The sequence below is a fragment of the Castor canadensis genome, chromosome 1, assembly GCF_047511655.1.
Source record: "Castor canadensis chromosome 1, mCasCan1.hap1v2, whole genome shotgun sequence".
Taxonomy (NCBI): Eukaryota; Metazoa; Chordata; class Mammalia; order Rodentia; family Castoridae; genus Castor; species Castor canadensis.
Window position 1 is genome coordinate 199,703,328 of NC_133386.1, and position 18,459 is coordinate 199,721,786.

At 45.8% G+C, this 18,459-nt stretch overlaps 2 protein-coding genes and 1 non-coding gene across 4 annotated transcripts; all 3 read right to left on the reverse strand.

The window, feature by feature from the left end:
• Positions 1-80: 80 nt before the first annotated feature.
• On the reverse strand, positions 81-540 carry Tex54 (testis expressed 54). The gene is given in 2 exon segments (XM_074047653.1): positions 81-348; positions 386-540. Coding segments are annotated over 2 exon segments (360 nt in total). The 5' UTR covers positions 534-540; the 3' UTR covers positions 81-136.
• A 150-nt stretch (positions 541-690) lies between these two features.
• Positions 691-6,738, reverse strand: Wdr74 (WD repeat domain 74). Of its 2 annotated transcripts, XM_020175429.2 has the most exons (11): positions 6,582-6,738; positions 6,397-6,503; positions 6,198-6,319; positions 3,626-3,701; positions 3,361-3,507; positions 3,096-3,197; positions 1,976-2,076; positions 1,837-1,892; positions 1,369-1,514; positions 1,181-1,237; positions 691-905 (listed from the first exon to the last, which is right to left on the reverse strand). In XM_020175429.2, the coding sequence occupies exons 1-11, from the start codon at positions 6,724-6,726 to the stop codon at positions 732-734; spliced, it is 1,233 nt and encodes a 410-aa protein (XP_020031018.2). In that variant the 5' UTR covers positions 6,727-6,738; the 3' UTR covers positions 691-731. The 2 variants fall into 2 exon arrangements, with proteins under 2 accessions (XP_020031018.2, XP_073903705.1); XM_074047604.1 differs by lacking the exons at positions 6,397-6,503; positions 6,582-6,738 and adding an exon at positions 5,626-5,692.
• A 9,061-nt stretch (positions 6,739-15,799) lies between these two features.
• LOC141415782 (U2 spliceosomal RNA) lies at positions 15,800-15,990 on the reverse strand. Its single transcript, XR_012440734.1, has one exon. It is a non-coding gene; the product is annotated as a U2 spliceosomal RNA (small nuclear RNA).
• Positions 15,991-18,459: the final 2,469 nt, after the last annotated feature.

Below are 18,459 nucleotides of genomic sequence, written 5' to 3' on the forward strand. Positions count from 1 at the left end.
CTGGTCCAGCTTCAAGGAAGGAGCCTTAAAGGGCCCGCGGCTCCTTGCGCCTTGTTCAGAGGCGTGACTCCTCCGGCGGCCCGTGTTAGAAATTTTATTGTCTGGAGCTTGGGACAGACTGAGAACAGAGCTGGGGTCACCCCTTTTCCGGTTGCTCCAGGCTCTCCTGTTTGCCCTCCTGGTTCGGAATCTCCAGCCTTTGAAGCTGTACCGACTGCCTCTTGGTTGACCGTGAGGAGCCCCGACGGCTGAACATGGATAGTCGGCGCCACAGAACCGTGATCAGAAGGCTGTCGTTGGACTTGCGATTCCGGTAGCCTGGAGAGTCCACATCTATTTCTTCGGCACCTGCGAGAATCCCAGGCTGCTGAACTCGCTCCTACACTTCAAGGCAGTCCTTTTGGGGCACCCTCCTCTCCTGCTCCCTGCGCCCTCTTTGTGTCTCTGGTCCCACCTTCCTCTCCTTCCTCCAACCCGGGGTCCTTGGCCTGTTCATCAGAGGTCTGAAAGTCCTTGTCTTGGCAGCAGCCCATGGCTCGCGCAGCCCCGTACTCTGTGCCACCCACAACAGCCTGCCTGGCTCCAGGCCGCGCTTTTGTGACGTCACCTGTCCCACCGCTCTAGCTCAGTAAGCCCCCACCCCAAGCCGCTCCTCTCCTTTCTACCATCACAGAAGGTTTAGGGTCCTGGTGGATGGTAAACTGTTTATTTACAAAATAAGCACAAGGTCTTCAGGGGCTGGTGGCAGGCCGCTTCTTTTTTCTTCTGGTTTGGAGAGCCCCTTGACTATGGTGCAAATCGGGGAGTTTCCTCTTAGCAGCCGCCTCCAAGGATGCCCAAAGCTCGTCTGTCTCTGTGTCTTCTGGGGGCACCTTATTGGGCTCTTGAGGCTCTTGGGGCTCATCCTAGTGAGTGGGAAGGGATCAGTGTCAGGAACAAGAAAGAAGAGCTTACTTGGAAATAATGCCTCTAGGCGCCACCACCTTCATCCCCTAGAAACCACTGCTGTCAAGCTCAAGTACCTCACCCTCACCGATAAATCAGTCAGGACTTTGTTAACACCCCTCAAAGAAATTATGTGACATTGCAGGTAAGTGAACAGCACCAGGTTTGTTCTAGTGGCTCTAGAAATCACTACATCATGCCCTTGGCTCCCCCATTACCAGTTATGACTGCTCACCTCCCAGTTATCCCTCCCTGACAGGAGGAGGCAGCTCAGCCGAGACTTGAGATATACCTGCAAGAGACAAGGGGCCTTGAGGAGTCCAGCCATGCTGAGACAGAAACATGAATGGAGGCACGGAATCTTCCAGTTGCAGGAGACCATGGGTTAGACAGAGGGGCTGAGGGCCAGAGCTGGGCTCTCACCTTATGCTCCAGGCCTCGTGGATTCCGGATCCTGTGTATCCTCAAGACTCTGTCCAAGCCACAGGAAGCTAGTAAGGGCTTCGAAGGGTGGCACTGCAGACTACGTACACTGCCTGCCAACCCCTTTAGACAGCCCAGTAGGTGCCCTGGAGGAGGGTGAATGCATCAATGTTTGCTGGTCAGCTAGTAACCATTTATTGAGTGTTATTATTCAGACCACTTTACATTTCAATATTTAATCCTCAAAATAACCCTCAATCAGGAGTAATCAATATTTCCATTTTACAGATAAGCAAACTAAGGCACATGGAACTAAACAGTCCAAGGTCACATAGCTTTTAGTGAAATAAGATTCAAACCCAGGCAATACGGCAGTGACTGAGGGCTCAGTGGCTCCCTGTACAGCCTCTGAAGGGAAGCCTGACTTCCTGCCCTTTCCTCTTCCTAAGCACCCTGTAGTCCACTCACCTTGCCGAAGATCAATTTCTGCTAGCTGCCCGTGAGTGTTTCCAACAATGACAGAACTGCGGAGACCAGAGGTAGGCTGGGGTCAGCCGGAACCTCCTGGTGTTCTTCCCCAGACCCATCCCTCCCCTTCTAAACTCACTTGCCCTCAGGAGTAAGGGTCATGGCTGTCAATGGGTATTCTCCATAGGTGGCCTCTAGGACTGGCCGGCGCTGGGGGGAGGCTGGATCATAGACACGGACCTGAAGGAAGACTGAGGCATCACAAGAGCATCCTCACCCACACTGCCCCCTGGCATCTGTAACTTTATCCTTTCATCTGGACACTGCTTATTTATGATCCTCCTCAAAGAAACTTTCTCGTTTGAGATATGTACCTCATCTCTGAGTGTGGTTGTTTTTTTTGGGGGGGAGACGGGGGTAGGGCAGAGCTGCTCAGGAGCATGAATGGACAGAGCTCAGAGAAAAGGTCCCCCACAATGGGAGTATGTCAACATTCCATCCCTCCATCTGGGGAAGTGAAGGGATGGAAAAGTAAGTGGGTCCAAGAATCAGAGGATGCTGAATTTTAAGCAGAAAAGTTTAGCCTGAACATGAGAGAGGAAGTCTTCATGTTTTGAGCAGAGGCCTGTCTCTAAGATCAGACTTCAACGTGCAGGAGCCAAGGAATTGGCAAATAGTGACAAAGCCCTCCCTGGGTCTCAGGACTTTAAATGAGATAAGCCATAAAGATCCCTAGTAAGGGACTGAGGGCTTGACTTTAGTGATAAGAGTACCTGCCTAGCATATGAATTACTGAGTCCAAACCCCAGTACAAAAAAATAAAGTCCCTGGTCAGACCCTTCATGCAAAGATGAGAACTGAGTCCAAAGAGGGTCAGGCCTGGGTCCCAAAGCAAATCAAAGAGGTGGCATCAGGACAACAACAATTCTCTTGACACCCAGTTTGATGTCCACACATGATATCTATATCTGCTGGATCCCACTATGAAGGGGACACTCCCTTCTTTCTCTTGCAGGTGGGAGATATAGAAAGAGCCATAGTTCAAGAAATCCCATCCTAGAATGCAGTAAGGGAAGGTTTTAGGCTCAGTACCAGGGCTAGACCAGATTGGGAAATGCATGGTCCTCTGAGTTTAGGAAGGAAGAAAAATGGTGAGAAGTTGGCCTTGCCATACCACAAGGCCTGTTCTGCCCAGGGAAGCCATTTCTCTAGGAAGTTGCTACAGCCCAGGAATAGGGAAGAGTGAGATGGTGCCTCACCTGGTGGTACCCTGTGCATGTGACAAGTTTCTGTGACCCAGGGAGGAATTGTATATCCTGATCCCAGATGGGAACTCGCAGATCCAGCCAGTCATTACGAACCTAGGGGAGGGGTGGTAAGAAGATGGGACAGAGGGTGGTGACAGACTCAATGTGATGCTTTCTTTAGTTCTTCATCACCCTCAAAGTCCATCTGGTCTCTGGTCAGTAAATGCCTCAGCATCCCTTGTCCTCAGACACAGCCCCTCCCCATCCCATCACTCACATTCTTGGCCCTGAACACAGGTTCCTCAGACCCCTGCAGGTCCCACACTTTCAAAGCATTCTCCTTCCCACCTGTGGCAACCACATTGGGGTATGCTGGGTCCTGGCGCATCCGACACACCCCAGGACCCACCCTCAGTTCCAGGAGCTGAAAAGAATGAGAGATGAGCCAATTCCAAAGTCCTTAATCTTCCCTCTCCCAATGCCCACATTAGGCCCTACCCTGGCTCCCACCCTCCCCAACCATCAGGGTAGGGAAACCTCACTGGATCAGAAGATGCCTCCTTCTCATTGTCATGCCAGACTCTGAGGATTCCAGAATCCACACACGTGATGAGGGTGCTACAGGCAGGGGAGGAGACAGGATTTTAAAAAGTGTAAGCCAGCCAGGCACCAGTGGCTCAGACCTATAATTCTAACTACTCAGGAGGCAGAGTTCAGGAGGATCGAGGTTCAAGGACACCTCAGGCACATAGTTTGTAAGACCCTATCTCAAAAATACCCAACATAAAAAAAGGCTGCTGGAGTGACTCAAGTAGTAAAGCGCCTGCCTAGCAAGCTCCAGGCCCTGAGTTCAAGCCCCAGTACCCAAAAAAACAAGGAAAAGGGTTTTATAAATGAGGAAACTGAAGCTCTGAGAAATTCTCGACCACTCAGCTATATATGTCAGAACCTGAGCTAGAAATCAAGTCTGTGATCTTCCAAAGCAGACTTATTTTTCTATTCCACAGCTAAGTCTGGCCCTGCTGGTCTTTGTGAATCTTGAATTGGTTTCTGTGGGTCAAGATCAGTAGCTCTGGAGCAGGCACTGGTGGCTCATGCCTGTAATCCTTGCTACTTAGGAGATAAGAGATCAGGAAGATCAAGGTAGCCGGGGCAAATAGTTCTTGAGACCCTATCTTGAAAAATACCCAATACAGAGAAAGGGCTGGTGGAGTGGCTCAAGTGGCAGAGTGCCTAATTAGCAAGCATGAAGCCCTGAATTCAAACCCCAATATGGGGAGAAAAAAATATCAAGTTCTGAAAGGATTGAAATGGGACTGTTCTGAATTTAGCATGTACACAAAGTCAAACAGCAGCTTCTACCCTTGACTTCCGTTTTCTGGGTTTCAAACACTAATGTCAATGTCTTTCCTCAAAATATCCCTCCATGGGCTGGAGGTAGGGTTCAAGTGGTAGTGCACCTGCCTACTAAGCACACAAGGCCCTGAGTTCAAACTCCAGTATCATCAAAATAGAAAATAAAAAAATAGGCCTTACCAGTAAGCATAGTAAGTGGCTCATGCCTATTATACCAGCACTCAGGATGCTGAGCTGGGGGCCAGCCTGGGCTGTGTTCTGAAACCAGGTCAAAACTCCCACGAGAGCCTCTTTGCAGGATCTGCACAGCCTAGGACTATGCTCTTTCTTCCATCTTCCCACCTCCCCACCTAGGTTCAGGCTCTGTATTGTTTTCCTGAGCTGTGGCAAGTCTCCCAGCTGTTCTCTCCAGTCCTCATACTCCCACAGGCTCTTCCATGGTACTTCCCACTCAAAACCCAGTACCCCCTACCACCAAAAACAGTGCAATTCTCTCAACCTAGAACTCAAAGCCCTTTGTATTTAATCCTAGTCAATCACAGAGTCCCCATTTACATGCAATGCTTTCTTGACTCCAACCTCCAAATTCTAATTATCGTATTTTTGTGTCCTTTAGCATGCTTTCAGTCTTCGGCCCCTGCCCAGATAGCATCTTCTTTCTAGAATGTCCTTTCTAGACTGTCAAAAGTGTACAAATCCTTCAAGACTCAGTTCAAAACCCCTCTCCCCTACAGATCCTTTCCACACTTAACCTGTTGAATTACCAAAACAACACAGTCTGTCCACAGCCTTCATTTAGGGAGAAAAGCTGGGCCAGTAACCTAACCACCAGATCTTCCCATGCTTTACTTTGGAAGCGTCACTACCTTGGTGGTTGTTAGTCTCCATTTAAAACCATGCTCAAGGAGTTAGGGATTTAGCTCAGTGGAAGAGCGCTTGGCTGGCAAGTGCAAGGCCCTGAGTTTGATCCCTAGCACCAAAAAATAAAATAAAATAAAAAAAAATAAAAGCATGCTCAAGCGGGGTGCTGGTGGCTCATGCTGGTAATTCTAGCTGCTGAGGAGGCAGAGATCAGGACTATCATAAGACCCTATCTTGAAAAACCCTCCACAAAAACAGAACTGGTGAAATGGTGCAAGGTGAAGGCCCTGAGTTCAAGTCCCAGTACCACAAAAAAATCAACTACCTGGGAGGCAGATATCTGGGAGTATCTTGCTTGGAGGCCAGCCCATGTAAAAAGTTAGTGATCCTTTCTGTATGCAGACAAAAGGGACCAAAAAAAAAAAAATGTATGATTTAAACTATCCAGCATGCAAACAGGCCACCAAGTTTTTCCCTTTTGTAGTCCGGGTTACATTTTTCCCATTGTCAATTTAAAAGGAGACGTTGTAAACATCTGTTTCCTGCCTTTAGTTAATTCCTGGGCCCAAGAAAGGAGTCAGTGACCCTCAGCAAAAGCAGCTTTTAAGCCCCCTTTACACTACTAAAGGACTAGCTTAGTGTTATCCAGAATTTTAAGATGTAGCCAGGAGAAGAGCCCTACAGGGTGCAAAGTTTATGAGGGCATACCAGCCCTTGCACACTCCCAGTGCCCAGAATCTGTAGTGTTCAATAAATGTGTTATAGGAATGAACGGAGGGTGGCAAGAACCCATGTCTCTGTCACCATCCCAGGAGGCCTGTGTCGCCTAAGGGTTTAACACCGCTCTTCCGTGGTCCTGGGGGACCTCAACGCTAAGCGGGGGATGAGCAGTCTTACCCGCTGGCCTGGGCGAGGCCTCGGAACGTGCCTTCCCCGCCAGGGCAATGCCTCTGGCCCTGGAACAGGCCGTCCTCAGTGTTGAAGTACCTCACCGTCCGATCCGCGCAGCCCACCAGGATCTGCAGGCAGAGAGGGGCAGGATGGAGAGACTGCCGCGCCCCGTCTCCCAGCTCCCGTCCGGCAAGCGGCCACTCACCTGGGTCTCACCGCCCGCGCCCCAGCACAAGGCGCTCACCGCCTCCTCGCGCCGCGGCTGTCCCGTCGCCGTGAAATTTGTCGCCTGCTTTCGCTGAAGGTTCACCCCTGCAGGAAGAGGGCGTCGTTCGCGCCGGGGTCTCCAGTGAGCACCCTCGCACCCTGACGCCCAACCCGGACACCCACCTTTCAGGATGCCAGTCTCGGTGCCGACCCACACATGATTCCAGCGCGCCGTGACTGCCGCCATAACAGAGCCGTGAGTGCACAGCCCACACTTCCGGCGCACGGAATGCGTCATCAGATGTCGCAGCGTGGATTCTGACAGCATGGGTTTCTTTCTTTTTTTTTTTTTTGGTGGGACTAGGGTTTGAACTCAGAGCTTCGCACTAGCAAAGCAGGCGCTCTACTGTTTGAGCCATGCCTCCAGTTAAAGCACCGTTCTTTTGTTTTGGCCATACTGCCTCACGCTTGCTAGGCAGGCGCTCTACCACTTGAGCCGTTTCTCCAGCCCAAGCAGGATTTTTGAGAGCGTGAAAACCTGCAAGGGTAAAGGGCTTCTGCCTGGCACACCTTGTTTTGCTTCATGAGAAGGAAATCAGCAGATGCTGATTTATGGAAATCTAAAGGGTAACTTGATCATTTTTGCACTCCCTTTGAAACGCATCTGTCCTGAGCCAGCTAAGTCAGAAACACAGTTGGGGGCTGGAGGCATGAGTCAAGCAGTAGAGCGCCTGCTTAGCCAGCGCAAAGCTCCAGTCCTGCCAAAAAAAAAAAAAAAAAAAAAAAAAAAAGCGTGCACCAGCTTCTGTAGTAATCCTAGCTACTCGGGAGGCAAAGTTCAGGAGGATAGCGGTTCCAAGCCAGTCCGGGCAAATAGTTTGGAAACCCTATCTTGAAAAAACACAACACAAACACAAAACAAAGCTGGCGGAGTAGCTCAAGTGTTAGAGAGCCTGTCTAGCAAGCTGAGGCCCTGAGTTCAAACCCCAGTACAGACACTCGCATACACAAATGGAGCAAATACTTTATAGAATTGAATCACTCAGGTCAATCTGAGCTCCTACAATATGAGCAGGTTGTATACAATTTATATAGTTGCGATGCTGTTGTGGAGCCTGTCCTAATCTGTTTCCCAGTAGTCTGTGTTCTGTAATATTAGACAAAACAAATTAAGGAGGCAGGAGTGATGGAGTTCACTAGCTGAGATAGGAGTCTCTGAGGCAGATTAGCAGGAATCAATGTTTTATTGTGCCAGCACAGACCCAGCAGACTTGTGTCCAAAGGCTGAGCCCCGAGAACAAAGGGGTCTCATCTTATATACTCTTGCAAACAGCTTACAGAAGCAAAAAGCAAAGCTCAATGTGCATGTGACTTCATTGGATATTTCATTTCCTCCCTGCTATGTGACCTTCATGTTTCAATTCTTTAAGTTTTATCTCTCTGCTTTGTCATCCCCTCCCCCTGCCTCCTTGTCAGAACACAGCCTGTCTGTTTCTTTCCTGTCCTCCTCTTTCTTGCTACATTATTCCCCCTTTGATGCTCGCAGGGTCAAACAAGCATCACCTTAATCTAGAGGTTTGTATTTCTATAGCATCATTTCATGCATGGCCTTTTTTTTTTTTTAATGGCCTCCATAATAGTTCAGGGAAGCCAGACAGGGAACTATTAAGCATAGGGTTAGGCCTATTGCCCCTATTAGAGTTTTGAATCCACCTAAGGCAGAAAATCATCATCTAAACAAGTTATTAGGATCCCATCCTCTCCAAGTCTGGACGGGGACATGGGCAAGCTTTTTCATTTTGTCTGTGATTTCTTTTATGACCTTTTTTTTTTTTATCATCAATCTGTAAGCAGTAGTTGCTCAGATTAAATTTTCCACAAATTCCTCTCTGAGGCCAGCAAATAGTCTAAAACCAATCGGTTCTGATAGATAGCATTGAGCATCTTAGTGCTTTGTTTTGCCAGCAGATTGAAAAGATCTTGTAGTCTTATTAGTTATAATTTCAACAACAGCCTGCAGCCTGATGATGTGGTTGAGCATATATAAGGGGTGCGATAGCCCTAGGACCTGTCTTCTGCCCAGGTGGCAGGACCATAGTATTGGATAATTCGCTCAGGAGGCCATTTGTTATCTTTTTATTTATTTATTTATTTATTTATTTTTAATTTTAATTTTATTCATATGTGCATACAATATTTGGGTCATTTCTCCTCCCTTCCCCCCGCCCCCTGTTATCTTTTTAATTGCCAATTTGTAAGGCACCCCGTGTCCAATCTGATGGCTTAAGTACAGTGAAATCTACAGGGTTACAGGTGCCATGGGTGCAGTCAGGGGCAGCTTTCCCCTTGTGAAGGAAGGCTTCATGCTTATCCCTACGTCATGTGGCCCATGAAACACAACTCCAGTAAGGACAATAATAAGAACCCACACATCATATGGCCAAGAGTTGTCTCCCGGCACATACACTTATCATTTGATGTATAGGCTCTTTCCCAAACTAGGCCCCCACAGCCACAGCCTGTACCTCCACATCCACCCTTGTCTATGACCGCACATGAATCAAAAAGCATTGACACTGGTTTATCAGGGCTATGCTCCTGGACGTGGCTGACTAGGTTCCCAGGATTTTGGACAGTGCTGACCTCTAACCATTGCTCCCCAGGGTGGTAAGTGGGGTTGAAGTAGATATGCTGATTCCCATGGGAGCACACTGAATAGATGGTATGGTTGTGAGCGTATGACCCGATGACAGTGCCTGCACAAGAATAGTAAGTATGGAATAGCAAAGTCCTAGTGACATTTCCTCCCCAGTAGTATGCATACATAGGTCACAGGAGGAGGGCTATGAAGCCACGAACGGAAAACACATCAGTAACAATAAACAGTAATTCCCAAAAGAGATAGAAGAGAGCAAATAAAAATCTATCACCGTGAGTCCAATCAGCAGGGGTGGTTTCTGCCAGGCCTATGGCAAAGATTATGTTGAGAGTTATAGCAACAGATACAAACAAGGGGTGACAATCCATCACAGTGAGATAGCTAGTGTAAAAACAGTCCGGTTGTCCTGCTGGAAAGTCAACTCAAGCCTCTGCCCCGCGTTGACTAGTCAGCTACCAGGGAGTGAATAGAGTAGGGCTGTGATCCCACCGTTTTGGTCCCCTGTTGTTTTCTGGGAAGCAGAGTCCTGCCGAGGGAGGGTGCTCAGGTTCCAGAGGGTGATCCTGCACGGTGAAGCTGGATCAGGGATGCAATCCCATTGTAGAGAAGCTTGCTTGACTTGCTACTTTAACTGCAGTGGGAGTAGTAGACAAGATAAAAACAAAAGGGCATCTCCAATGGGGTTTTAATGGGTGGACATTTTATATATATATATATATTTATTTATTTATTTATCTAGACAATGTCTTTTTTTTTGAAACTGAGTAGAATTACCATGGCAACAATATATTACACTACCTATGTTCAAGAAAACGCATTGTTTTAAAAAAAGTTGAAACCATCATCTTTAAGTATCGAAGGACATGTTTAGAGCCAGTAAAAATAGTTATTTTGTCTCTATTTAAGTAGAAGACCCTGTTTAAAAACATGAGTTTGTGTCTAGAAGGGCTTTAATGCAAGATAGCTACACATGCATAAAAACCAATCTTCTCGGCCTTGGTTATTTTTGAGAGGTCTGGCACCAGTGACTCCATTGGAACTTTGATGGTATTCCCCCCTTTGTCTCCAAACTGTCTCTGAGCAGTCTCTTTTGAGTATCTGTCTTTCATCCAAGTACTAATCAGGCCCAACCCTGCTTAGCTTTCAAGACCAGACAAGATAGGGTACATCCAGAGTGGTAGGGCCATAGACTGAAGATCTTTCTTGATTGGTCGTTCTTTCCTGGATTTTGTTTGTTTGGTTGGTTTTGGTCCCATGTCAGGAGGAGATATGGAGCAGATCGGGTGGGAGACAGTGCCAACTAGCCCCTTTTGGTCAAATTTAAGCAAAAAAGAGGCTTAGAAAGAGTGGCTCTTAGGCAGCGGGCTTCTAGATAAGGACAACACAAAACAAAATCTAACAAAAGTAGATGTCTAAAAAGCTAATTGGGTTGACACATAAGTAGTGATTAGGGTCTTTTTTTTTTAATGGACTTGATTGTAAGTGCCCCAGAAGTATCAGAACTGTAATGACAAAAACTTAAAAGAGCCATGGTTAAAATTTTGATGGACAATTTATCAACTAATAGAACAATATATCAGTACCACTAACTTTTTGTTACCATGTTTATCTAAATTTTGTATTTTAGAAGGCTTGATATACTTGAAAAACATAAATATAGGAACCAGCAACAGCATCACAACTCTATAGAGGTTATATATACATATTAGATTTTTATCAGTCGGGGGAGGAGAATAGGGTCAGTGACCTCAAATAGCCCAGTCACAGACACATATAGGGTATCAACTGTATTAGAATCACCCAAGATAACAGTTCTTTAACCATGAGATCATCTAGAAAGTTTTATATAAACTGTTAGAAAATAAGAGGCATGGAAGAGGCAGAGAGACAGCACAAACACCAATACAGGGTTTATTGTTTAGGCAGGAGCCCTGATGAGGGAGAGACCCCAGCTAAAGAGCTAGAGCCCATTGCCATACACAGGCTTGGGCTAGATATAGGGGGCTGGTGGAAAAGTACCAGGAAGGTCATTAAGGGATGTTGTTGCTGGGCAACCAAGAAAGATAAGTTATAGTTAGTCACTGTCTGCCCAACTGTCCTTGTCATCTATCCAGGGAGATAAAGGTAACCCATCTGCAAGGGGAGGGGGTCTAGTCCTAACATGGCTGTCTTCATTGTTAATCCCAACATAAACCAACTCTTAAATGAATATGACTCAGTAACCTTAGTAGTTAAAACCCCAACAAAAATCACCAGAGAATACAGGTAAATATTTATGGAGACTAAGTGGAGTTAGGAAACATAGTGGCCAAGAATCGTGGCTCAGATGTTGATAAGGGATCACATCCCAGATTGTTGACATTAACACAGGGCTCATGACATACAACAGGATCCCACCAACCTGTAGTCAATGGAGCCCCCCTAAAATAACAGGCCCAATCTGGTCATCCCAGGGACAAAATTCCCTTCACCTGCCATGTGGAAGGAGTAGGACTAACATCTCCACTCTGTAGAGTCCAATAAAAACTGGAGGTCTTGACTTTTTTTTTGAGTTATTTATTTATTTTTTATCCTATCTGGAGGGTGTACTGTGGCTTTGCTTTACATAAGTAAATCTGTATCAATCTTTATTTCAGTGCAGCAGCACTCCCTGTGCTCAGCTGCTTCTTGTCTTTTTTGTATTTTAATAAACTCTTGTTGTCTTGAAAAATTTGTGAATTAACCTGTAGCACCAAAAATTCTTGGCAGTTATCTTGACAAAACAAAAACCATTTTTAAGACACATTTTTTGTAAATGTTATTAAGAATACAATATTTTAAAGATAGCCTTGTTGTTATGAGCTTAGATAATTAAGTTTTAGTTTAACATCCATACATTAAATTTTGACCTTACAAAACCTTTAGTGTAACTCTTAGATTTTAGTTAACTTAATCGCTTACATAAGTCTGTATCTTTGTGACAACTTAATATGTACCCTCTGGGGGATCTTGTCACTATCCTTTCTTTACCCAAAAGTATTATTTCTTTTTACCTTTTATTTTTTAAAAACCATATCCTTAATATCGTATATATATTTTTGTTATTTGTTGAAAATAAGTCATAAAACCTTTTAAATTAGAGCCTACCATTGGCACGAAAAAACAAGAAAGAAGGCAGGCAACCTTGAAATTATTTTTGTATAAAAGCAATTTGTAGAAAGCTCACTTGTTAATAGACCCATGTATTATAAAAGATAATTTAATTCCAGACTGTATTTATAGCAGAATGAACATGCAAAGGTCATTTCTCTACCCAAATTCCAAGATTTTTGCTGCAGGCTGTGGTCCCCCTTTTCTTTTTTCTTCTCCTCTGGTCTGAGCTGGAGTGTTAACCCCTGAATGCCTGCATCCTAGTGAGACCTGACTGAAATAAGTTTAAAAACCTGTTTTCTTAAAAGTAGCAGTAGAACAGAGTAATAATTTTTACATTGACTCTATAATAAGAACTAATCTCAAGATGTTTACATATTTATGTGTAAAAAGCTTAAGCAGTGTATAACAGAGATCTTTAAAATAAATACCCTGTTTTTTTGTCACCTTAAGTATCATATCAACCTTATAGCAGCAGTTTAAGAACCATTTTGAAGATGCTTACACACACACACACTGTGAGCACACCACTAGATGGATGGATAACCTGACCAGCCATTAGCAAGGGAAACATAGCATCTCATGACTGTCTCAATATCAGAGCAAGCTTACTGCACCAACCTTTTGGAACAGTTTTTTTGGGGGTCTTTTTTTTTTCCTAGCAGCAGCCAAAGTTGCTCTTTTTCTCACACTTTTAGGTAGGTTCTCCCTGTTTATGCTCCCTAGAAGTATTTCTGGCATATTTTAATAATCCTAAATTGTTTTCTATTTTTTTTAAGACATAAAAACTCAACTGAAGGAGTGTATTAAACCTTTCATCCTTTTGTGTCTCCAAATGCTTTATGACATTTTATTTTTTTCCTCTCTTTCTCCTCTTTTTTTTTTTCCTCCTCTCTCTCTCTCCTCTCTGTAAGGAACTGTGGAATAGAGAACACACCATGAGTAGAAAAGAAAGATTTATTGGGGGCCAGACTGCTGGGCTGACTCTTGGGTTCAGAGTGCAGCAGCCTGGGTAGATTGGGTTGTGGATTTTATAGGAAGGACCATCCATCAAAGGAGGGAGGGTTTCTGTTTCAGAGAACAGCCAGATCATTAGGCCCTGTTTGTCAGTGATCACCAGGTGGAACTGCTTGGTAAGTACAGCTAGTTGAAAAACAGCAAGTTTTCTGCAGTTTTGCAAGCAGGGAGATTTTGCAAGCAGTTATGGGCCAGGGGACCTGGTTTCAATGATAGCCTGAGGACTTTCAGCCCTCACCAGGGGGGCCAGGGACCTAACACTCACTTTATCCATGAAGACCTTATCTCAATTTTGTTTCCATTCCTCCGTTTTCCACTCTCTACATTCACAATCCTTCTGCAACATTCCTTTTCTTTCAAGTCAGACCAGATCTTAGGTATCAGTGCAAACCCATCCTTCATGTGTTAATTTTTGTAAGAGCTCAGTGCTGAGCCTCAGTCCTCCTTCAGGATGCTCATTCTGGGTGAAGATGTGCGAACTGGGGCACCAAAGCCACCCATCACGACTGAACGACTCTGATTTCTCCTCAGTCTGCCCAATAAATTGTTACCTGAATTTAAGTAAACAACAGAGTCTGGTTTTGAAGACCAGTTTCAGCCTCTTGACTTTTCCCATTCCCCTGGGTGTTAGGGTTTTTCTTTGTTTTGTTTTGTTTTTTACAATTACTCCGTAAACTTTATTAATCACGGTTTCATCTAGTGACCCTTCCGTGGGCCATCCTACACCAAAAGCAGGCCAATCTACTTTACAAAGGATGTTAGGTTGTTAGGAGTTAACTTAACTCCATAGTCTCCACTAAATCCCTTTTTAAAGTTATTAATCATACACTCCAAAGGAGTATTTTTACTTTGATTTCCACCTATCTCCTCCAGTTACCAGATGGCAAGACCGACACAGAGGGGGAGGGGTTTTGGAAAAGCACTTGCTTCCTCTGTCTCCTGCCGCTCCCCTCCCCGGGACTTAAGTGACTCTTTGGCCCCAGTGAGTCCCTATAAACCCTGGATTGGAGGCCCTTGGGGCTCACCCTTGACCTTATGAGTTCGCCATGGAACAGAGGATCGGGACTCCTCACTGCGTCTTAGCTCACACTTTCACACACTCTCACATGGCACAATACTTCCATCTGGCTCCCTAAACCTGAGAAACACAGTTCATTCCAACAGGCAATTACTAGCGGTCTCTGCATCGTGAGGCAGGCCTCATTTGGAACCTGGGTTCTTACCAGTATGAAGAGTGGTGCTCCTAAATTGATTCCTGCATCTCAGTGGGTTCCTTTGTGCATCCGAGGCCTTCACCCTGACTTCCAGGGAGGATGAATCCCCTTCTGGATCAAGCTGTCTGTTGGCGCCTGGTGGGATCTCCTCCTGGTGGTCCAGAGGGACACAACCTGGTGACAAGGGAGTTGATAACTCACCATCTCTGCAATCCCAGATAACAAGCCTCCAAGAAATGTCGCCAGAGTTCGCTAGCTGAGATACGAGTCTCTGAGGCATATTAGCAGGAAGCAACGTTTATTGTGCCAGCACAGACCCAGAGGACTGGTGTCCAAAGGCTGAGCCCCGAGAACAAAGGGGTCTCACCTTATATACCCTTGCAAACAGCTTACCAAAGCAAAAAGGAAAGCTCAACCCACATATGGCTGCATGTGACTTCACGGCCATTCCATTTCCCCAGTGCTATGTGACCTTCATATTTCAATTCTTTAAGTTTTCTCTCTGCTTTGCCTTCTCCTCCCCCTGTCTCTTAGAACACCAGCCTGTCTGTTTCTTTTCTGGCCTCCCCTTTCTTGCTACAGGAGGATGCAAGTTGAAAGCCAGCCTGAGCTGATAGAGTTGCTCAAGTGGTAGGGAAGCCCTAAATTCAAACCCCAGTACCGCCAAAAGCAAAATAAAACAATCTTTCAAACAATACAAATTGCAAGTTAACAGAAAACATTTCTCCCCAAAGGATATGCAGCAATAAAATCCATGAAAATGTCAATTGCCTCTTCTTTGAGACTACTTGGGTGTGCATGCGCGCGCGTATCTGGAGTTTGAACTCAGGGTTTGTAAAGCTCTATCGCCTAGAGCCGCACCTCCTGTCCATTTTACTCTGGTTATTTTGGAGATGGGGTGTATTTGCTGAGGCTGACCTCCAGCCGCTATCCCCTGTTCTCAGCCTCCTAAGTAGCCAGGATCGCAAGCGTGAGTGCAGTCACAAACGGTGGTTTGGAAGGAAGTACCCAGTTTTTGACTGTCATGTCTTAATCCTCTGCAGAAAAACCTTTTCTACTTAAGAGTTTCAGAGAAAAACCTATTATCTTAAAGGAAAAAAAAAGTAATAAGATGGGTTCTACTGTAGGGTTTTTCACAGAACACTTGTCTCTCATAAGCAGAATCAACAGTGTCCAGCTTATTTAACTGACGTTATACGTAACTCCAGATATTAAAGCCAACACAACGAACAGAAAAAAAAAACACGCCCATATATCTAACCTGCATGCTCCGCATTAAATCACTTAAGTCGCTAGTATGCTGGCTGTCACCCACACAAAACAACTATAAATCCCAAACAACAATTATCTATCCTTTTAACCAAGAATATTTCCCCTAAAAAGGGGAGTGCACCGTTCCTGGAAGTACTGCAATACCAGGCCGATGCGTGGAGTGGACGGAGCAAGCTCCTATTCCATCTCCTATTTCCAAAAATCCATTTAATATATTGTCCTCGGATAGAGGACGTATCAGATATTAAACTGATAAGAACAGATACTACACTTGATCTTAGCCAAAAGGCCGAGAAGCGATACCTGAGCTTGCTACTCCTAGGCAGCCTTACTCTTACTGTCTCTTTTACAGTGGTGGTGACTTGTGAGAGCGAAGATTAAACTATTTTTTAACATATACTATTTCTTAAACTCGAATTTTCCTTTTTTGTTTTATAACAAAAGCTATATTTTTGAACAGTCCTTAAATATGTTTCTTTATTTTTTGGCTTGTCTGTAGGGTAGTATGGGCACAATATTTTGCATAAGCCCGCCCTTACGCTTTTAAACGTTCTTGGGATTGATCCACATACTATCGCGATTTCCACGCCTACGGGAGTCTCTTTTTCTCCCGAGTTGTGGTGTCCGGTTCCCATTCTGAAGGTATGGGGACTTTCTCCGGTGACGGCGGCGGCACCCTTTTTAGGGACATGTATTGGGAGAGGCCGTGGCGCGGTTTCAGACCTCTGGTTTTGGTGTATGAAGAACCTAGATGCGATTCTCTGCTCGGCATTTCCTGACTTGGTAACACAGAACACGTGCTCCTGTCGCCTCTCTGTTAAATCGGATAAATAGTTCCAGGCACTCTTGGGGGCAGAGGCTCTGACAATTGAGGAGCTCGGGGTGAGGTGCTCTGCTGCCCCTCCGGAATAGCTCACAGGGAAGGCAAAAGTGTCTTTATGACTGTCATGTACCCCTCGCCTCCGCATCCTGGGGCTCGGCTCCCTTTCGCACCACTCCCCAATCCCACCACATCTGCCATTTGTACCATCCGTCACCAACTGCCTGGGTCTTCCCACAAAGCGAAGGACAGACATTCCGAAGTTCACGATTCCTAAACTGGGTGCTTGGCCCCTCGTCCTGGGCCCTGGCGCTCCTTGCACAGTGTCCTTGGCAGGCGGACGGGAAAGGCTGCTAGACAACGCCGCTCACAAAGTGCGACCGAGAACCGCCGGCAGGGGGACAGGGTTGTTAAGAGGATTCTGTGTGGGAGAGGGCAGGGTCTCTACCGGCAAGCTTTTGCTTTGCCTTTTTCTTACTCCCCACCCCACACCCCGCCCCGCACACACCTGCTAGGATGCCATCGCTCTACCACGGAGCTGCACCCGACCCTTGCAAGTAAACTTTGAAGCCATTTTCTACAATCCAAAGCAAAGCCCGATTGTATGATAGAGATTAGTATTGGATCCTGGTTAAGAAAGGACTTCGGGTCTTGTCTCCTTGGAAACTATGACATACAAATGTGGCCCACTTAGTTGGGCACTTCCTTAACCTGGGTCGTCTCTAACTCCAGTAGCATGGGTGAGATTCTCCAGACCAGAGTCGGAGGTTATAGTCTCACTAATAGGATTTCAGCCAGCAAAACGTCTGGTAATCTGTGATTTTTAAAGTTTCAGCTAAACGTGGTGGTGCACGCCTGCAATCCCAGCATTCGGAGGCAGAGGCAGGATCATGGCTTTGGGGTCAGTTTGGGTTGAGTAAGGAGACACTATTTCAAAAGAAAAGTACAGGAAAAAAAAAAGTTTCAGGCTAGAGATCTTGCTAATGGTAGAGTGTGGTGCCTAGCGTGCATGAAGTACTGAGTTCATTCTCCAGCACCACAAATAAAAACAACAAAAATTTCTACAGGTTCTCTGAGCCTCCAGGAAGGGACAAATTAAGGAAATGTAGTGGGTTGAATAATGCCCCAAGATACCCAGGTCCTAACTCTCAGGACTTCTGAATATGTCACTTTACACTGCAAAAGATACTTTGCAGATTTGATCTGGATTGTCAGTGAGGGCTCAGTGTAAATCACACTGGTCCTTGTTAGGAACAGTGGGAGACAGAGTCCATGTCAGCAATGCAGCCTGGGAGATTGGAGGAGCCACTGCTCTAGCGAAGAATGTGGGCAGTCTCTAGAAGCTGAAGCCATTCTTCCTTGGAGCCTCCCGAGAATGCAGTCCTGTCAACATGATACTTGCCTCTTGAAACCTATTTTTATCTTTGACCTCCAGAACTGTTTTGTTGGTAACAATTTTGTGGTAATTTATTGCAATAACAAGAAACTACCATATGAGCAAAATTAGGTATCTTTTTCAAAAGAAAAGCTTCTCTCTCAATCCCAATCTTTTCCACATTCTGCAAAGATCTAGCCTGGAGTAGACTGCAGTTCCCTACCTGGGACCTATGGTTAGACCATAGCTCCCTAAGCTTTTGCTGTAACCAAGACAAGAGGTGAGCAGAAATGCCTCCAGCAATGGAGCTCTTGATGGGCATGAGTCTCAGTACCAGCTCCTCCCAGAGCAAAAGGAAAGCCTGTTCTGGGGCTAAAGGAGTGTTTCAAGGGGTGAAGTGCCTGCCCAGCAAGTGTGAACCCTTAAATTTAAATCCTAGTACCCCCCAGAAAAGTTCCCTGTTCATTTGTACACTGAGCTCAAATGGTTTTCTTCCACCATCCCCTCATACTGGGGATTGAATTCAGGGACTGGCATATATCAGCAAAGCTTGCTGTATCACTTGAGCTATGCTG

Excerpts from the sequence above, each read along its gene's own strand:
- Wdr74 (XM_020175429.2), bottom strand. The coding sequence starts at position 6,726 with ATGCTGTCAGAATCCACGCTGCGACATCTGATGACGCATTCCGTGCGC. Across the intron at positions 6,504-6,581 it reads CGAGACTGGCATCCTGAAAG|GGGTGAACCTTCAGCGAAAG; the intron begins GTGGGTGTCCGG and ends CTCTTCCTGCAG. Across the intron at positions 6,320-6,396 it reads GCGCGGGCGGTGAGACCCAG|ATCCTGGTGGGCTGCGCGGA; the intron begins GTGAGTGGCCGC and ends CTCTGCCTGCAG.